At 44.2% G+C, this 19,491-nt stretch overlaps 1 protein-coding gene across 21 annotated transcripts in view; it reads right to left on the bottom strand.

Moving 5' to 3' along the window:
- Positions 1 to 19,491, bottom strand: part of QRICH1 (glutamine rich 1) — a 35,456-nt gene that overhangs the window by 5,803 nt on the left and 10,162 nt on the right. For all 21 annotated transcript variants that reach the window (XM_065552879.1, XM_065552872.1, XM_005295971.5 and 18 more), the window contains 7 exons: positions 13,620 to 14,633; positions 7,413 to 7,590; positions 6,112 to 6,266; positions 4,709 to 4,823; positions 2,163 to 2,271; positions 1,634 to 1,785; positions 748 to 838 (listed from right to left, as the gene is read on the bottom strand). In XM_065552879.1, coding sequence (XP_065408951.1) covers positions 748 to 838; positions 1,634 to 1,785; positions 2,163 to 2,271; positions 4,709 to 4,823; positions 6,112 to 6,266; positions 7,413 to 7,590; positions 13,620 to 14,633 — 1,814 coding nt within the window. The remainder of the gene's footprint in view (positions 1 to 747; positions 839 to 1,633; positions 1,786 to 2,162; positions 2,272 to 4,708; positions 4,824 to 6,111; positions 6,267 to 7,412; positions 7,591 to 13,619; positions 14,634 to 19,491) is intronic.

Genomic DNA, 19,491 nt, shown 5'->3' with positions numbered 1-19,491 from the left:
CAGTTCTCTAGGGGAAAGAGGGGAGTTCTGTCTTAATGACTCATTCAGCCACTGGACTAAGTCAAGGCTAACAACAAAGAGCCCCCCCCAGCTATATAGTAGACCTATATTCACTAGGAAAGATTAAACTCCTTTCACTCGGGTACCAAAGGTTACCATTTAGCCTTTTAAGAGTCAGTTTTCTTCTCAGACTCCATTTTCACTTCAGTAAAGCTAGTTGTGGTGCTGTCCACGAAGGAGGGAAGTGTACACAAATTCAGCTACTAAGAGACCTCTCTCGTCTAATATTCAAAACACACTTCCATTTTTGTGGCTGCCACCACCTGGCTCTCTCCAACATCTCATCCAAAGCAGAGGGCACTTCCATCAGATGTGCTGTCAGTGCACCTGTGGGCTAAGGGGCCACTGCACAAGCTCAACCGCTCTGATGTCTATCACAAGTAAACCCTGGGATAAACACTTACAATTCACACTTCATGATTTAGCCCCTTCAAATAGTGAGCAAAACAGGATTTTAGTAAAAAAATTAATGCAACTCTGGACCAAAGTTTACCCTCTACTTTGGGCATGCAACTCCTATTGAAGTCCCCTACATAGTTAATGTATTTAACATACAAACTATACCGATAGTACGGAGAGAGAAATACCATCCCAAAGACAAAGTTAGCTATCTTTCTGTAGCTATAAAATGCAATCTAGGTACACATTTATAGAAGATAAGCAACCCCACGTGACAGGAGCTCTCACCATTTGAAGAGGTAGAAGTCATAGAGCTTTATGGGGCACCGCAGGGGGTTCTCTGGATTCTCAGTCTGCTCTGCATACATGTCATCTGTAACTGCAAACCAACCCCCCCAAAAAACCACAGTGTGTCAAACTGAGTACAGGAAACTGTTTGTAGTAGAACAATAGTAGATAATAAAATAAGCAATGTCAAGCAGCCTCAATGTTTGCAAATCCTATGTCATCATACGTCATCTCATGAGTTACCAGCTGCAGGAAAGGTAAAAGGAGTCAGACCACTGCCCCAAAGCACAGCTCCCTTGTTATCAGCCAGGAACCTCCAGGTATTGCTTCTGGCTATCTGCTTTATCACCAAGACCCACTCATTAACCCGCCATCTAGCTACAACCCCTGAAAGGCAGGAAGTCTGGTTAAATGAAATGCCAGTACCTCAGCCAGTGGAAGCTTAGGTCAACAGGCCATATTCTACCTCTAAACTCCATGAATGTTCCCAGGAGTCAAGTGCTTCCATTGAGAGAAGAGAACAAGTTCCACTCATATTCCTCTCCTTGCTCAGAGGCCCTTGCATCAGAACAGTGCCTCTGCCTGGAAGAATGACACTGGAAACTAATCCCCAACTCTTCCGATGGGAGGCCGGTGTGCCTCAGATAAATATCAGCTACCAGCCACTCAACCCTATGTCAGAAGGCATCATGCTCTCACGAAACACACAGACGTGCTTTATCTCTGATCACCAAGCTACTGGGGGAGGATCTTTTTGTCAAAGACATTGGTTTCTTGCACCCCACCTGAAGGCACCTGCAAGTCTTTTTATAAGACTAGTACAGACCAGGTCCATCAATCCGAGACATTCTCAAGAAGGCTTCTCCTCTCCTCATGTACACTCTACCTTTCTGGCCTGTCTGGTGTATGCCAAGTGCCTTCAGGTACCGGATACTCGTGCTCTTATCCTTGGGATTGGAAGGGTTCTTCTTGGTCTGCCTCAAGACCTTGGAGAAGGCCAACTTCATATGCTGGTCTACTGTTTTCAACAGGAAGTACCTGAACAGTGAGAATAGGACACAGGACATTTATGGGGCAAACAAAGCCTTACTTAGCCTCTCATCTGACAGTGAAGCGGCGATCTTTACTAGCTATGAGCCAGCCAGGGTTCAAACCAGCATCTGAAAGTCAGGTGGTATTCTGAGCAGCATAACACAAGAAAAGGCAGATGCAAGTCCAGGTTTCTCTTTGTTAGTTCACTTCCTTGTTTTGCTGCATATAATTTCTTGTATAAAGGGACTGCTCTGGGATTTGCTCCCATGTCCCTAACCATTAAAAAGCAGTGACCACATCTTAATCCAATGCAGTTTCCTGTCAGTCCTGTGAAGGATGCTGCAAGTTCCTTGGCCATTAAATCAATGGTCTCAAATACTTACTTGGTGTTAAAAAACATCAGTGTAGTGAGCAAGGTGGAAGGAGAGTGAGCTCCCAGCTGTTTGCACTCCCACAGCATCTCTTCTGTTACGTGGCTGGGGAGGACATAACCTGCAACAATCAGAAGTCAGCATCACCCACTGAGGTAGTTACAATATGAACACAAGAGGCACTTCCAGGGATACACACTAGAAAAAGATTCCTTGGGGAAGGGACGACAGATTAATTCTCCCATTTCACAGTTGCTCATTTTGATATCAACCTTTAATAAGCAAGAATGAGCAAGCTAATGGAATGGAACAAATTGAGCGGTTGGCCCTATGTGCATCTTCAGTCAACGTACAGGGTCAAACACACTATTTGGATATGTGTACTCTTGATTTTCCTTTGTGCAGAAGAGTAATTCTACACTCCAAACACCTAGATACACAGCAACACAACAAACAGTATGAACCCCAGAGCTCATGCAATGGCACAGAGAACAAAGCATAAATCAAACAGGCAGAGGGAAAAAAAGGATCTGAAACCCACCATACTACTTAAGCAGAAGTATCTGAACACAAATGTAAGATGGATTGACAGATGATCAGACCAAACTAAGAGCAAGGGGAATAAAAATCTGAAGAAAGATTTCTGTACCCTGAAAATGTGATTCTTTAGTTCTCATCCGAGTAGGTGTAACCTTCCCTACTGCAGCAATAGCATAACTTGTTCATGCAAGGTCTGTTCCTTTATTGGACACTCACATGTACAGAGTGAAGTCCACATAGACATCCCGACCCTACTCTGAATGAAGGGTTTAACGTTCAGAAGTTTTTGGCTGCAACATCTCCAAGACTCCGCCTAAAACCACCCACAAATGGATTCCAAAATGCACTAAGTTCAGAACAAGCCACGCCTTAGGGCAAATCTCTTAGACTCTTAGAATATCAGGGTTAGAAGGGACCTCAGGAGGTCATCTAGTCCAACCCCCTGCTCAAAGCAAGACTAATCCCCAGACAGATTTTTGCCCCAGCTCCCTAAATGGCCCCCTCAAGGATTGAACTCACAACCCTGGGTTTAGCAGGCCAATGTTCAAACCACTGAGCTATCTCTCCCCCCAAAAAATCTCTGGTTTTATCACTTGAAGCTGCTCTAGTCGCTCATCAGTGGCACAGAACACTAAAAGCAAAATGCATTGCAATTCAAATCAGATCGCTTGCCTCATGGACACCAAGGGTAAGTCACTAGGAGGTAGTAGAAGAACATAATGGCCATACTGGGTCAGACCAAAGGTCCATTTAGTCCAGTATCCTGTCTTTTGACAGTGGCCAATGCCAGGTGCCCCAGAGGGAATGAACAGAACAGGAAGTCATCCGGTCATCCATCCCGTCACCCATTCCCAGTTTCCGGCAAACAGAGGCTAGGGACACCATCCCTGCCCATCCTGGCTAATAGCCATTGATGGTCCTATCCTCCATGAACTTCTCTAGTTCTTTTTTGAACCCGGTTATAATCTTGGCCTTCACAACATCCTCTGGCAAGGAGTTCCACAGGTTAACTGTGCATTTTGTGTGAAGAAATACTTCGTTTGTTTTAAACCCGCTGCCTATTAATTTCCTTTGGTGACCCCTAGTTCCTGTGTTATGAGAAGGAGTAAACACCACTTCCTTATTTACTTTCTCCACACCAGTCATGATTTTATGGACCTCTATATTATCCCCCCTTAGTCATCCCTTTTCCAAGATGAAAAGTCCCAAGCTTATTAAACTCTCCTAATATGGAAGCTGTTCCATATCCCTAATCATTTCTGTCGCCCTTTTCTGAACATTTTGCAATTCCAATATCTCTTTTTTGAGATGGGGCAACCACATCTGCACACAGTATTCAAGACATGGGTGTACCAAGGATTTATATAGCGGCAATATGATATATTCTGTCTTATTATCTATCCCTTTCGTAATGATTCCCAACATTCTGTTCGCTTTTTTGTCTGCCACTGCACATTGAGTGGATGTTTTCAGAGAACTGTCCACAATGACTCCAAGATCTCTCTCCGGAGTGATAATAGCTAATTTAGACCCCATCATTTTATATGGATAGTTGGGATTCTGTTTTCCAATGTGCATTACTTTGCATTTATCAACACTGAATTTCATCTGCCATTTATGAATCCATCTCTGCTCAACAACTCATGCATTCCTTAGAAGGGGCATCAACTCCACACTCCTGATGTCCTAAAGATTAACAAGTTCTCAGAACCCCTTAGAGAGTAAGTTAAATGGTGCACAGAATCAAGCCTAACTAAACCCTTAAAACAGAAGTCAGGACTGGAGTCTGGTGCACAAAACCCTCTGAAATATTTGTACTTATTGCAGGCTCTGGAGAACTTCCCTCCCCAGCTCAGTGAAAGTTAAGGGATGTTCCTCTGCTCAAGTGCTTCTTCAGATCCGTTTCTAGTCTCAGCTTTCAGAAAGATGACACCAGCAAGCTTAAAGCTCTCTTGCATCCTGTCCCTACCCCACCATGTCTGAGAGGCCTCTTCCTAAAGCAGAGAAAAAGCTCTTACCAAGAGGGGTGACCCGGGGCTGTACATCCTTGAGAACTTCATGTAACCACTCGGTAAACCGTATATAATAGAGATCCGAGAAAATGTCATCTACTCGTCCATTTTCAAAGAGATACTGCAAAGAGACATTCACAATATAGTCCGATGTAACAGCATCAAGCAAGCTCCTATCAGAGGACCTCTCTCTTTGGGATGGAATGAGCCCCCTCCCAGGCTCAAGGCCCAGGCACTAGTCAGGTTTATGTATTTCCTGCTTTGCTGTAGTCATTGTTTGCTGGAGAGGTTCCATAGGGTACACCTGGGAGAATACAAATACCCCCGTACTGAGGACAGTGTGCCAGGAATAATCATAATTACTGCGGTATGAGTGGATAACAAAGAAGAGGAAGAATCTTAAAAGCAAAGGTAGCGGGCCCTCAGTTTATTTACAAACGGATGAGTTTATTTGAAATTTACATTTCAATTATTGCCCTGTGTGCACTGGGATTGTTTCTTTAGGATACAAATATCCTCTCACATTAGTGAGGAAAGAAAATACTGTTGCAAACCCAGATTCTCTCTTCTCTACACCAAGTAATAGGCCTCCACTCACATTTCAGGCAAGTCAAAGCTGAAACACTGATTTTAAGCAGGACAGACTAGATCTAGAGCATTACACTTTCCTGGGGGGGGGGGGGGGGGAAAACGACGACACTTTCCCATTAAATTCTCACCACATTATTTCATTTAGTTAATAGCAACTATTTTGTTTCTAACTGCAAGCTAGTATCCCTCTAAAAATTCCATCTACTAATTAAGGTCTCAAACTGTCCATTCTTAAAGCTGCATGTTCTGTCAGCAATCAAGAATCCTCTTCATTCACTTTTCCATACATAAACAAAGCTGGAGAGCTTGATTCGAATAGCAACTGCCACCCTCATTCTAGGTCAGGGGTGGCCAACCTGTGGCTCCAGAGCCACATGCGGCTGCTTGTATAGGCACCGACTCCAGCGCTGGAGCTACAGGCGCCAACTTTCCAATGTGCCGGGGGTGCTCACTGTTCTGCCACAAGCCCTGCCCCCACTGCACACCTTCCCATGCCCTCCACCAAGCTTGTCATGCCCTTGCTCCTCCTCCTCCCCCCCAGAGCCTCCTGCATGCCACGAAACAGCTGATCCGGAGGTGCAGGGAGGGAGGGAGGGGGAGGCACTGATCGGCGGGGCTGCCAGTGGGTGGGAGGCACTGGAAGTGCTCTTTGGCAATGTACATTGGTAAATTATGGCTCCTTCTCAGGCTCAGGTTGGCCACCTGTTCTAGGTCTTACACAGAGAAAGCTATCTACAAATACTGTCTGATCACAGCATATGCACAGTTTTGTTGTGTGCACACAGCATAAAGTAAGAGATGAGGGCTTTCCCCCCTACCTTCTGAATACATAGGAAGATATAGTAGAGTACATCTGGATCATATGGTTCGCCTTCACCATTGCGAGCTTCTCGTGTCATCAAGCATAGCCCATAATTCAACTCAGCCACAGCAGAGGAGATGAGATCTTCCTGGAATCTCAGCAGCTGGCGTCCTGCAAAGCAAAATGTCATGATGAATTTGCTCAAACACAAAAACAAAAAAAAACCCACACACCACACAGACTTTTTTCAAGCATTATCTTCCATTTCACCACTGTCCACCCCTCCCTCCCACTATGCTCCCCCACTTCCGAACAGCTCCTTTAGCATTCATAAATCAAATCCGAGAAGCAGGGAAAGACATTTAGAGAAAACTGACACCACCACCCATTCTATATAGAGACCATCTCCTTCTCCATTCTCTGCAATGGAGCATTTTCCCTGCAGCAATGGGAAAGCCAGAACAAACCCATAACAGCGTTTGCTGATTCATTAAGTAGCTGGTGTATGGGGCTATTTTGTTCCTGTAACTGGCACTCGTCCATCATAGTCCTACATGGCCTTTTCTGTGGCCACCAAACTACGTTCTTGGGCTAGTAGCTCAATATGGAACAGAAACACTTCTTGGAATGTTTCATGATGCAGTTGGCAAAGACAAACCATTCTTAGGCTTGGAAGGATTAGATTTTTATTTGGTAAATGTCGGTCAGTGTCGATTTCACTGTACACAGAAACTAGATTTCCACTGACAATCATTGAAATTTACAGATAAAGCAAACTCAAAGCATGAAATGCTGCTTAAGTATATTTATGTGTGTATGCTTTAACATGGGTGTTTAACGGTTGTAAAGATATTTTTTTGAATCTCAATGACTACTGTCATTAAATAATTATAGGCTGTGCCCCCCAGGATTTCTTACAACTGTGAAAATTAAGATAAAATTAGGGGAAATAATATTATCCTTTAAAGGTTTATAGATACAGGAGTTCAATTCTGCCAAGCCTAACCATCACACTGACAAATTGAACTTGAGATCCCAAACTACAATCACCACTCAAACCAGGAGGGAGTTTTCCTAACAAAAGGGATGGAACATTGCAGTGGTTCTGCTGAACAGGAAAATGATCCTCGAAGTTAGGGTAGATAGAAGGGTTGAGAGGGATTTGGAGCTTAGGAAAACTAGGTAGGTAGCTCTAGTCTGAACCAAGTGTAGTCTTGTTTCATTTGCTACCTGATCCCTACTTGAAACCAAATTTCTAGTGGTGAAAACATGGAGTAAAATATACCATGCCAGATAACTCCCTCCCATGACACTTACTGCCAATAGGGGCTAGCCTGTTCTGAGACTCCTTTTCCAGCTCGGCATTCTTGGTCTGTGCCCAGCTTTTCCACACTTCGAGCCCTTCTTCTGGCTTCAGAGAATTCGGAAGCAGGAGTTCAGGTGAAGGCTGAGGCTGTGGCTGGGGCTCCACTTCAGCTACCTGAACAGTTTGAGCCTGAGAAAGAGAACCACTTCTAGTCACATTTCCTTCGAGGTGCAACATGTCTTTTTTGCCTCATTTTTCTTGTCTTGTAGCACCATCTCCCCACTCCCCGTAGTAAATGTTGCCATGATGAATAGCAACTCACTCATCTCTCAGTAACAGGCATGATATATGAACATAAAAGGAGGACTTTAGTGCCATATCAGTGATCATGCATGAACAATCCAAAATATTCCCTGTTCCCCAAGACCAGCTACATTTTCACTGCAGGCAGGTATTTTGAAAAGCCTCCAGTCCATTCCATGTGGGTAGTTTAAACCCAGTATTGCAAATTTTTCCAGAAGTGTTCCCAGCCATTCATCCAGATCATGAAGACCTTTTATATTTTACTTACACATGCACAGAGAGGCAAATAATTTTCACCAGAGGTAAAGAACTTTACAGGACACAGAACATCAGAGTAATTTTTTCCTGTATTCATGAATAGAATGGGTGAATCTATTGATTTATCCAGTCATATTAGCTTCATCACTTTTTCCCTGGTTGACAGGGGAAAATTAGCTTGAACAGTGTTTCAAAAACCATTGTATTAGATAGAGTTAACAGCAATACAATGCGCGCTGAAGATTGGTCTCAGGAGCCAGGTATTTGGATCTTTTAGAGAGAAAGGCTGCCCTCTAGTGGGAGACAGTAGCAAGGTGGCAACACTTTAAAAAAAGAAAAAAAAAAAACTTAAGTTCTATTCTATCAGAAGGGCATCTTCTCTCTGCTTTACCAGTGGTGACACTACAGTTGCCAGTAGAGTCAATGGCAATTACGCTAATAAACGAACTTTCATAAAACGGCACTTGTACCAACATTGCAGTTTAAAGACACGAAGGCTCACCCTACTCTAAGAAGGGCCACTCACAATGGACTCTTTATTCTGAAGCAATTAACGTACAAAAAACAGTTGCAACACTATTATAATCCCAGGTGAGCAACATACCACTAGATAAGCCAGGCTCTGAGTACGTTACTACATACATGCATATTGTGGTGTCCTGTTGATAGCCTACTCCATCCTTATCCTGCAAGAATAGGATGCTTGTAAATGTCAGTTTCACCTATTTACATGAAGGAGCAGCTAGAGAACAGAGATCACTATGTAGATTGCATGGTATCTCTACCACCTTTAATACAGTCCCTCTTTAAAAAAGCAGAGAACGTGAAAATCTCCATTTGAGCTGTCAATTGCCAAGTGTCTCAGAATTGCATGTTGTTAGCTTATGAATAGGTTTTTTCATAGTTAGTGACTGCTCAAATCACCGATACTAAAATGCCAGTCAATTTCACCAACAATTCCGTATACTGCTCCCAACCTACTGAAAAACTAGTTGCTAATCTATGCAAGTATTCTGGAAAATGTCTAATATGTCACATTATCTATTGGGAAGTTTAACAAAAATACGGCAAGAGGAGTCTTCCCTTGACAACAGAGCCCCAGAGTCAAAGTTTGTCACCTCAAGCTGCAAACACTGTTTCACAACATGGTGCCCGCTATGCAGCCAGCCACTCCAACCTGTTCATCCAGCACAACCTATGAGGGCTGACCAGTTGTTTACAAGCTATACAGGAAGGGACACACTTAATCCCCTTCTACACTTCCACCTCCTCATACAGAGCTTTTGTATTTACTTGAACTGAAAGCTAATGGGATTAATTGTTCATTTGATTAAGGGCTGTATTCTCATCTCACTTGTAAATTTTCAAGGTGAGGGATTCTTAGCCAATACAGGGCCCCCTTTTCACATCCACTCCCATTAGAGAAGGTAAAAGGCAAGTTAACAAAAGGGGGAGCCACATGCACATCCAAAAAAAAAAAAAAAAGGAAGAGTTGCTACAATTACGATAATAAATTGCTTAATTTGGTATCACCCAAAAAATAAATATATATATCACTCAACACATCTTTGAGGAAGCACTTTCCTTTAGAAGTCTCCTTCCGCTGAAGCCCCACAGAACTATGGTGAAGACAATGCAAGGTTTACAAGGGAGAAGTCCACAGCATTACTGACCAATGAAAAGCAAGTCTGCTAAAGGCACAAACCCTGTAATAACCTCAGACACAGACTGAGTGCACCCCAGCGTCAGCTCTCCTCATCGCCTGCCAGCGGCTGTTTACACAACAGCACCTATCTTACAGAAAGTCGAGCTAGGGCAGAATCTGAGACCAAGTCCTTTAATTGAAGGGGCTCTGCTTTTACCATCAGGGCAGACAGGGATGAAGCTTAACTTGACAAAAACAACGGTCTTGGGGAAAGACAGAGCCCAGGGGTGAGGCATGGCCCCACATTTGCAGACCGACTCTTCATGAATGCAGTCTCCTTGCTCCCCATGAAATGACAAAGCTTTCACTGACACTTAGCCTAGCACAAGAAGAGCACTGCCTATCTTCCTGCAAGTACCTCACAATCACTCTCAGTCTAAGGGCTGGCAATTGGGCTGGAGAAGCAATTCCCAGTGCAGTGAATTGATTGACATGCTTCTACTTTTCCTTACTCATGAACATACCTGCCCAGACAGCCAGCAGCTAGATGGATATTGGGGGCGAGGAGGGGCACATATCAATAAGTACTGGGAAAAGCTCTGGGTTTTGAGACGCTCATTCCACAGCAGTAGCAGGTCAAACTCCTCACAATACTCCTACAGCAGCAAAGGGGGTCAGAAGGACCCATCCTTTCCTTTCCAGTAATAATCCAAAAAGATAACTCTACAGGTGGGCACAGGGACAGGCCCAGAAGGACAGAGGTTTAGTTATCCTGGCAGCTTTATCACCCTTCCTCTAAAATGGAAGACTGAATTTCAACTTGCCTAGATATTCCTGGCACTAGACGACCAAGAAGATGCTATAGGTGTGCTGTACTGCTGTGCAGGGAATGCTAAGCAGAAGCAGGGAAGGGTCATTACTCCTGTATGAGGGGTTAATCAGACCATTACTGAAATACTGCTTCCAGTTCTTGGGTTCACACTTCCAAAAGATAACAAATAGGACAGAGTTCAGACGAGAGCTACAAGAATGACTGGAGGTCTGGAAAACCTGCCTTCCAGTGAGGCTAAAGCAGTCAACCTATTTAGTTTCTCCAAGAGAAGATTAAGAGGTGACTTGATCATGGGCTAAAGTACCTACCTCCATGGGAGGCTGGGGGAGACTGGATATCAGAGGGCTCTGATCTAGCAGATGAAGGCAGAACATCCAATGGCTAGAAGCTGAAACTAAACAAGTTTAGACCAGAAATAAGGCAGTTTTTAATGAGGGTAATTAACCACTAGAACTTACTGAGAGATGTGGTGGGTTCTTTTAAATCAAGACTGGACGTCCTTTTAAAAAGAAAGAGACTCTCTACCTCAACCAAAAGTTATAGGACTGATGTAGGAATCACTTGGTGAAATTCTATGGCCTGTGTTATGCAGGACGTCTGATAAGGATTAATTAAAATGATCCCTTCGGACCTTAAAACCTATGGGTGAAATCATTGCTTCACTGCAGTCAATGGAAACTCACATTTACTTCAACAGAACCTGAATTTCATCCTATGAAAACCACCGAGGGATATGGCTACTAGTCTGGCACCTAGCAAGAGAGGATACTCCTACCACCATGTGTATTATGGAACTAAGGCTGCAGTCAAGTTTAAATTATTTTTTTAAATAAATGCTTCCTTGTATAAAAAGGGAAATAAAAACCACCCAGGAAACTACAGACCAGTTAGTTTAACTTCTGTGCCAGGGAAGATAATGGAGCAAGTAATTAAGGAAATCATCTGCAAACACTTGGAAGGTGGTAAGGTGATAGGGAATAGCCAGCATGGATTTATAAAGAACAAATCATGTCAAACCAATCTGATAGCTTTCTTTGATAGGATAACGAGTCTTGTGGATAAGGGAGAAGCAGTGGATGTGGTATACCTAGACTTTAGTAAGGCATTTGATACGGTCTCGCATGATATTCTTATCGATAAACTAGGCAAATACAACTTAGATGGGGCAGCTATAAGGTGGGTGCATAACTGGCTGGATAACTGTACTCAGTAGTTATTAATGGTGCCCAATCCTGCTGGAAAGTTATAACAAGTGGGGTTCCACAGGGGTCTGCTTTGGGACCGGCTCTGTACAATATCTTCATCAACGACTTAGATATTGGCATAGAAAGTATGCTTATTAAGTTTGCAGATGATACCAAACTGGGAGGGATTGCAACTGCTTCGGAGGACAGAGTCATAATTCAAAATGATCTGGACAAATTGGAGAAATGGTCTGAGGTAAGCAGGATGAAGTTTAACAAAGACAAATGCAAAGTGCTTCACTTAAGAAGGAACAATCAGTTTCACACATACAGAATAGGAAGAGACTATCTAGGAAAGAGTACGGCAGAAAGGGGTCTAGGGGTTATAGTGGACTACAAGCTAAATATGAGTCAGTGTGATGCTGTTGCAAAAAAAAAAAAGCGCAAACGTGATTCTGGGATGTATTAACAGGTGTGTTGTGAGCAAGACACGAGAAGTCATTCTTCCACTCTACTCTGTGCTGGTTAGGCCTCAACTGGAGTATTGTGTCCAGTTCTGGGCACCGCATTTCAAGAAAGAAGTGGAGAAATTGGAGAGGGTCCAGAGAAGAGTAACAAGAATGATTAAAGGTCTTGAGAACATGACCTATGAAGGAAGGCTGAAAGAATTGGGTTTGTTTAGTTTGGAAAAGAGAAGACAGAGGGGACATGATAGCAGTTTCGGTATCTAAAAGGGTGTCATAAGGAGAAGGGAGAAAACTTGTTCACCTTAGCCTCTAAGGATAGAACAAGAAGCAATGGGCTTACACTGCAGCAAGGGAGGTTTAGGTTGGACATTAGGAAAAAGTTCCTAACTGTCAGGGTGGTTAAACACTGAAATAAAATTGCCTAGGGAGGTTGTGGAATTTCCATCTCTGGAGATATTTAAGAGTAGGTTAGATAAATGTCTATCAGGGATGGTCTAGACAGTATTGGTCCTGCCATGAGGGCAGGGGACTGGACTCTATGACCTCTCGAGGTCCCTTCCAGTCCTAGACTCTATGACTTTGTTACTAGCATTTTAAGTTTTAAAAATCTTTTCTCTAAAAACATTTATGCTGGTGGATTTTGGGGCATGGGTTTTGCCATTCCGTTAATGACATACTAGTCACTTTCTTGTTCTCGTGGACTAGCACAATGTTCAGAGCTGACATGCCTATATGTGTGTAGTAACAGACATTTACATACAAAAGGATTTATGAAATTTAAAAAGCTAAAATGTAAAATGTTTTTAAAGAGATTTGCCCCTAAGTTACCTATTTCCCTGTAAAGACAGCAAGATATTTGGCCATTGTGTACACCACGCACTCTAAAAAAAAAAAAAAAGATGCTGTTTAAATTAGTTTCCAGTACTCATTTATATTATGTCTGTATTCCCGCACACCAGGCATTTACTAGAAACTGGACATGGTGTAGAGACAGACTGGTACATCTGATCATCAGTGAGAAGTGTTCCATGAGCTGACAAACCCTCAGCTTTCTGTCAAGTGTCTGGTGCTACTCTGAGCAGAGTGATTCAAAGTGACTGGCGAAGTGGCTAGCATCTGGTGCATCACATTAGTTCCACTAGCGGGGGCTCTATTCCAATACAGTAACAAGAACAGCTCAGAACATTAACTCAGCACAGGAGAGTACTGAAGTATTAAAAAGACCTGCTATTATAAAATTTGCTACAAGTATACTGCGTTTACTCTAGAGGCCAGAACAGCAGTTTCACCTTCTGATTCTTGCCCCCCATAATCATGCCTCTGTCCAAAGGGACTGACATGACACACAGATGCACAGCTGGGGACTGGTCAAATGCTCAGTGACATGCGTAGATTACTGGAATGTAGACATATAATATCTAGAAGGATCCTGTGAAGCACAGGATACCTGACAGACAGCATCTCTCCCCTCACACCATCAACAGGTCATTAAAATCAAGGGCATGCATAACAGAAGCAGTTTTACTCACAGAACAAGTCACTTGTAGCTGCTGCTGCTGCCCCTGCTCTTGGGGTGTGGGCTGCTGTTGCTGCTGCGGGTCCCATATGTGCACTGTCTGAGCTGTATTCTGGTATGTCCCTGCCACGGCCTGCACTGCCACTGGAATGTGGATGTTGCCATTCATGAACTGTGCTGGAAAGAGCGAGTTAGCGATAGTTTGCACCACTTCCTCCTGTGAGTTTTTCACTACAGATGCACCTCCCACCATCTTATCCTTGTCATCCTCCAGCTTCACAGCAGCCAGTGTTGTTGGCGAGCCGCTAACGTGGACAGCATTGTAGGCCTCCTGGGGGATGGCGATGTGGGTTATATTTTGCTGCTGAAGGTCACCACGTGGCTGAGCTGAGTAAACAGGGATGGTCCAAGTCTCTCCAGTGGGGCTAGTAATGGTCCCAGTGGCACTGTATAGGTGGGCACTGTCCACTGTTAATAAGTCCGGCCTTAAAGATACGTAACTCTGCTGCTGGCCTTGAGGAATGGCCAACACCGTGGCAACTGGCTGCCCTGAAATAGCATATGACACAGTAATAGGCATATCTACTTTACGCTTCTTCACTGGCTGAAGGACACTAGCGGTGCCGATCCGCCGTTCGCCTTCCCGTGGTGAGCCCTGCTGAGAAGGTGGAGGTGACAGTGCTCCAACTGTCTGGATCTGGATCTGTTGGCCACCAGCAATGGCCTGTCCAGACACAAGCTGGGCCTGGATCTGTTGGTGCTGTATGTGTTCCTCCTGGATCTCAGTGGCCTGGATCTGTTGGGCAGTCTGTACATGCTGCACCTGGATTTGAGCCGCTTGCAGCTGAGATGGGCTAGGGCTCTGAAGAGACTGACTCTGTATTGTCTGGGACGCCTGCTGCTGTGCCTGGCCTTGGATCTGAACTTGGACCTGTATCGGCTGCTCTGAGGCTTGGTGGACAGTGAGCTGGGGAGAGAGCTGCTGGGCAGAGACCTGTTGTGGGGACTGCTGGACCTGGACCTGGACCTAGAACAGCAAAAGTTCAATCGTTAGTGCTCAAACCACAAGAACTTTAGTTCAATGGTGAGGCCATGAACAGACAATATGGTCTATATTCTAGAGCTCTCCGAGGTGCTCACTTCTGTATTAATTTATTATACTAATCCTGATCAACAAGATAGAGAAGCATCTTGCCTAAGGAGATCTCAAAGCTATCTGACAAAGGGAACGCAGAGTGAATGCTGGATTTCCTCAGCACAATTCATTGCACCTCTCAACTGAAGAAATTCACAAACTGTATCACACACCACTTCCCAAACAACTCCAGTCTATAAAACAGACCTCGGGCATCCCAGGAAGCTGAGAATACCCTTCAGAATTGTCAGCACTGATAGAACGTGCACCATTAGAGACCCAGCCTACCTCATAGCAAATCAACAGAAAGTCACACCTGATGCAAACACATTAATCATAATGAAGGCTGCAAGTTTATCACGGAGGTCATGGATTCCGAGAATTTCCGTGACCTCTGCAGCAGCCCCTGCACCAGATGTGGCTCAGCCAGCCCCATGGGCAGTCTTGGGCCACCGCACCCCACCCCTGCAGCAGAGTGTGAGGGGGGAGGGGCATGTGATAGGATATTGGGGTGCTGCTTACCTGGGGGCGTGGCCAGGCAGCTCTGTGCGCTGGCTCCTCCCAGAGCACTGGCTTCGCAGCTCCCACTGGCTGCGGTTCCCCGCCAATGTGCGCTGCGAAGCTGGTGCTCTGGGTGGAGGCAACGCACAGAGCTGCCTAGCCACACCTCCGCCTAGCAGCTGAGTGAGGGAGATGTTGCCGTTTCCAGGGAGCCCCCCAGGTAAGCACCACCCAGAGCTCCCTCATTCCATACCGTACCCCAACTGTTGTTGCAGGGAAGGGGGGGGATAGAAGAAAAGGGAGGAGCGGAGCCAGGCCGTGCGCTGCCACCTGCCCCGCTCCAGCACCAGCGGGGGTCCCGGGCCCCCAAGTTTTAGTCACAGGCTGTGTTTTTGTTTTTTAAACTGCTCATGATCTGTCCATGACTTTTACTAAAAATACCTGTGACTAAAACGTAGCCTTAATCATAATGCTTGTGTTAACATTCTTTAATATTCACCTTGCTACAAAACGCAAACATTTGACTCACAAGTTTCTCCATCTGTAGGATGCTTCAAGAATGAGGCAATAGGTTCCGTTCCCACTCAGCTCCCCAAAATCATCATGTCACTTCACACACATGATTGGCATTAACTAAAGTAAATTAGGATAACTCTCTTAGAGGAGGGGTATAGTGTTTATACATCGAAACTAAGGTTGACTTTTACCTAACCTTGGGACTAAGAAGCACTAATTAATGGAAACTCCATGTATCTGAAGAAGTGGGTTTTTTACCCACGAAAGCTGAGGCCCAAATAAATCTGTTAGTCTTTAAGGTGCCACCGGACTCCTCGTTGTTTTTGTGGATACAGACAAACAGTGCTACCCCCTGATACTGGACACTAATGAATGGATATCATGTTGGAAGGAATTGCAGACCTCGAACATATTGTAGTTTAAATGAAAAGGACACTATTAGGTTAAAAATGGCTTCTTGAGGTTTTCCTAATTAAGTAAACTTTGCCACAGATTTTCAGAACTGGAGGAATTTTGAGAGTCTAGCTACCTGTTCGTCATTTCCATTTAACTCTGCTTAGACAAGAAGAACATGCTCAATTTCACTTTCAGGTTCTCAGGCATTTAACACCACATTGCATAGTCTTGGTTTGAAATAATGCAAGGGAAGATTTACACACAAAGAACAATCTTGATTTTTAGTTTAGGAAAAAAGAATCCTACCTTCCTCTTTCTCCTAAAGCTATGGAGTCAAAACTACCCCAAGGTATCACTAAGGTTCACGGAGAAGCAACTTCACACAGACACACGGATGACATTACATTTCACCATCGTATCTGGAAGAAGCCCAAAAGAGTCTATGCTAACTCCTTCTGCCAGTATCACCAGACAGTCAGTCTCCGGACCGACAGGAATCCAAGATTCAATTATTCTGATTTTAACAGCTATAAATATTCTTCCAGGCCTGTCATTGGCCACATTGGATACTCAGATTAGATGATAGGAAAAACTTTCCAACGATAAGGACAGTTAAGAACAGTAACAGGTTACCAAGGGAGGTTGTCGAATCCCCCTTGTTGGAGATTTTTAATAACAGGTTATACAAACGCGTGTCTAGGATGGTCTAGGTTTACTTGGTCCCCCTCTTGCTGAGGCAGATGGACTAGCTGACCTCGAGGTCCCTTCCAACCCTATACTTTTATGAAGCTATGTCACCCCCCATCTTCCAAACCCTCTACTGGCTCCGCACTACACCAAATTAAAACTGGTCCTCATCTCCAAGGCCCTTTACAACTCTGTCCCTCCATACTCATCTGTTCCTGTAACCATACTGCACCCGCCCCATTGCTCTACCAATTATACTAGCCTTGAATGGCCATTTCTCTGCTTGTTCCATAAACATCCACATGATTCTTTCCCAGCACAAGGGGCTGCATGGAACTCCTCACATGAGTTAACCTACAAGGCCACCATTCTCTTCTGCCACAAATCCCACTTCTACGATGTTTAGAAGAAACCAGGGAACCAATGATGGCCATGGAACACATTAGTCGGAGGTAGCAAATTTATTTTAAAGGTTTGACAATCTGGACCCATCTGGAACCAAGAGCTAAGCTATGTAACTGCATGCTCTTATTTTCCTTATCCTTCCCTCCCCTCTTATTTGGCCCACCTATTGGATTCAAAATTATACTGTAAGCTCTTTGGGGCATGGACTCCCATTTGCAAAACAGGGATCTAGCACTGACTGGGGACTTTGTTTCTCACTTTTATGTTGTGTGTATTGCAGTAGCACCCAAACAGTGATCCTTACCCAAAACGCCCATTCCCTGAAAAGCTCAGATTTCCAAAAGGTCTTATTAAAATGTTTCAAGGATTCATTTGCAATAACTTAAAAGTTGCCAAGGAAACTGAGGTAGGCAAGGAGGCATCATTCACAGAACCATTTTTTTAAGTCACCTCCTGTTGAAAAGAGCTGATTCTACTCACAGGAAATACAATGAACTTTAATCGTTCCTACTGCAGGGCTAGAGCAGCCTGCACCACATTGTAATGCAGATGTGGATTTGATACAATTTCCTACAAGGTAACAAGAATCATTTGGCCTCTTGCCAATAACACAACTTAAAGCTGCATCAATGAATGATCTGACCAGGCAGTTAACTGAAATAGATGAAGTCACACATGGGCTAATGTTTCACAGTTTGTAATTTCTTTTCCTTTATTCACCAATATTCATCTCACCTACAAAAATCAGTCTTTATTGTCCCGTATTTAAAGGAAACTGAGATGAAAATTTGGGTGGGATTTTCAGAAGCACCTAAGTGTCTTAGAAGCACTTTCAATGGGACTCATGCTTAAGTCATTCAGGCGCTCTTTAGGCTTGGATTTTCAAAACACAATGAGAGATACCTGGACAAAAAAACCCACCACCCAGCAGTATTTTTGCACAGCTACTTAAAATACACTAACTGTGCTCAAGCCCTCATTTTAGGGTGGTCCAGATATCCGTGATGCAGAGATACAAATAGGAAGTAAACAAAAAAAGCAATGTTGTTTTCACAGCTTCACACAAAACAAGAAGAACGTGAATGAAAAGCTAATAGGACAAGAATCTTCCAATTTCTCAGAGACCGCCACACAATGAAGGGGTGTACGCTTTAATTGCTGCCCTCTGCGACACTAGAAACCACTCCCAGAATGCTGGATAGATATCAGTGCACAAAGGGGGGCCTGATCAGGTTGACAGGGTCCCTTACATTTAAAAAGATATTTTGCTCTGTGCTTCATAGTCTCAGGGTATCCACTGCTTTCCTTATATTCACTTTTTCAGATCAGAAAGTCTGTTGCATTGCCTTAATGTACACAAAGCTCTGCACCTCTTAGAATCACAGAATCTGAGGGTTGGAAGGGACCTCAGGAGGTATCTAGTTCAATCCCCTGCTCAAAGCAGGGCCAACCCCAACTAAATCATCCCAGCCAGGGCTTTGTCAAGCCGGACCTTAAAAACCTCTAAGGAAGGAGACTCCACCACCTCCCTAGGTAACGCATTCCAGTGCTTCACCACCCTCCTAGTGAAAAAGTTTTTCCTAATATCCAACCTAGACCTCCCCCACTGCAACTTGAGACCATTGCTCCTTGTTCTGTCATCTGGTACCACTGAGAACAGTCTAGATCCATCTTCTTTGGAACTCCCTTCAGGTAGTTGAAGGCTGCTATCAAATCCCCCCTCATTCTTCTCTTCTGCAGACTAAATAATCCCAGTTCGCTCAGCCTCTCCTCATAAATCATGTGCTCCAGCTCCCTAGTCATTTTTGTTGTCCTCCGCTGGACTCTTTCCAATTTTTCCACATCCTTCTTGTGGAGTGGGGCCCAAAACTGGCCACAGTACTCCAGATGAGGTTTCACCAATGCCGAAGAGAGGGGAATGATCATGTCCCTCGATCTGCTGGCAATACCCCTACTTATATAGCCCAAAATGCCGTTAGACCCCAGGAGAAGGCACTACTTTTATTTCTTATTTCATTGGAGGGGAGTAGGCTCTCTATTACATACTAAGACGACAATCTCCAACAGTAGGAAAGTGCAGCTAGAAAGGTGGCAAGACTGGTTACTTCAAAGCAAAAGCCATCTCCATTCCTAGAAACAGCCAGGGCAGCGCCACCAGCATTTTCCTATTTTAACCCTGGTTTTAGATTCTGATCATATACCTACTGAAATCAAGGGGGAAGAAGAGGAAAGGAGTTTCATTGGC

The sequence above is a fragment of the Chrysemys picta genome, chromosome 7 (assembly GCF_011386835.1).
Source record: "Chrysemys picta bellii isolate R12L10 chromosome 7, ASM1138683v2, whole genome shotgun sequence".
NCBI classification, from domain to species: domain Eukaryota; kingdom Metazoa; phylum Chordata; order Testudines; family Emydidae; genus Chrysemys; species Chrysemys picta.
Note: the sequence above shows the minus strand (reverse complement) of the source record. Positions and strands in the feature narration are given on the sequence as shown.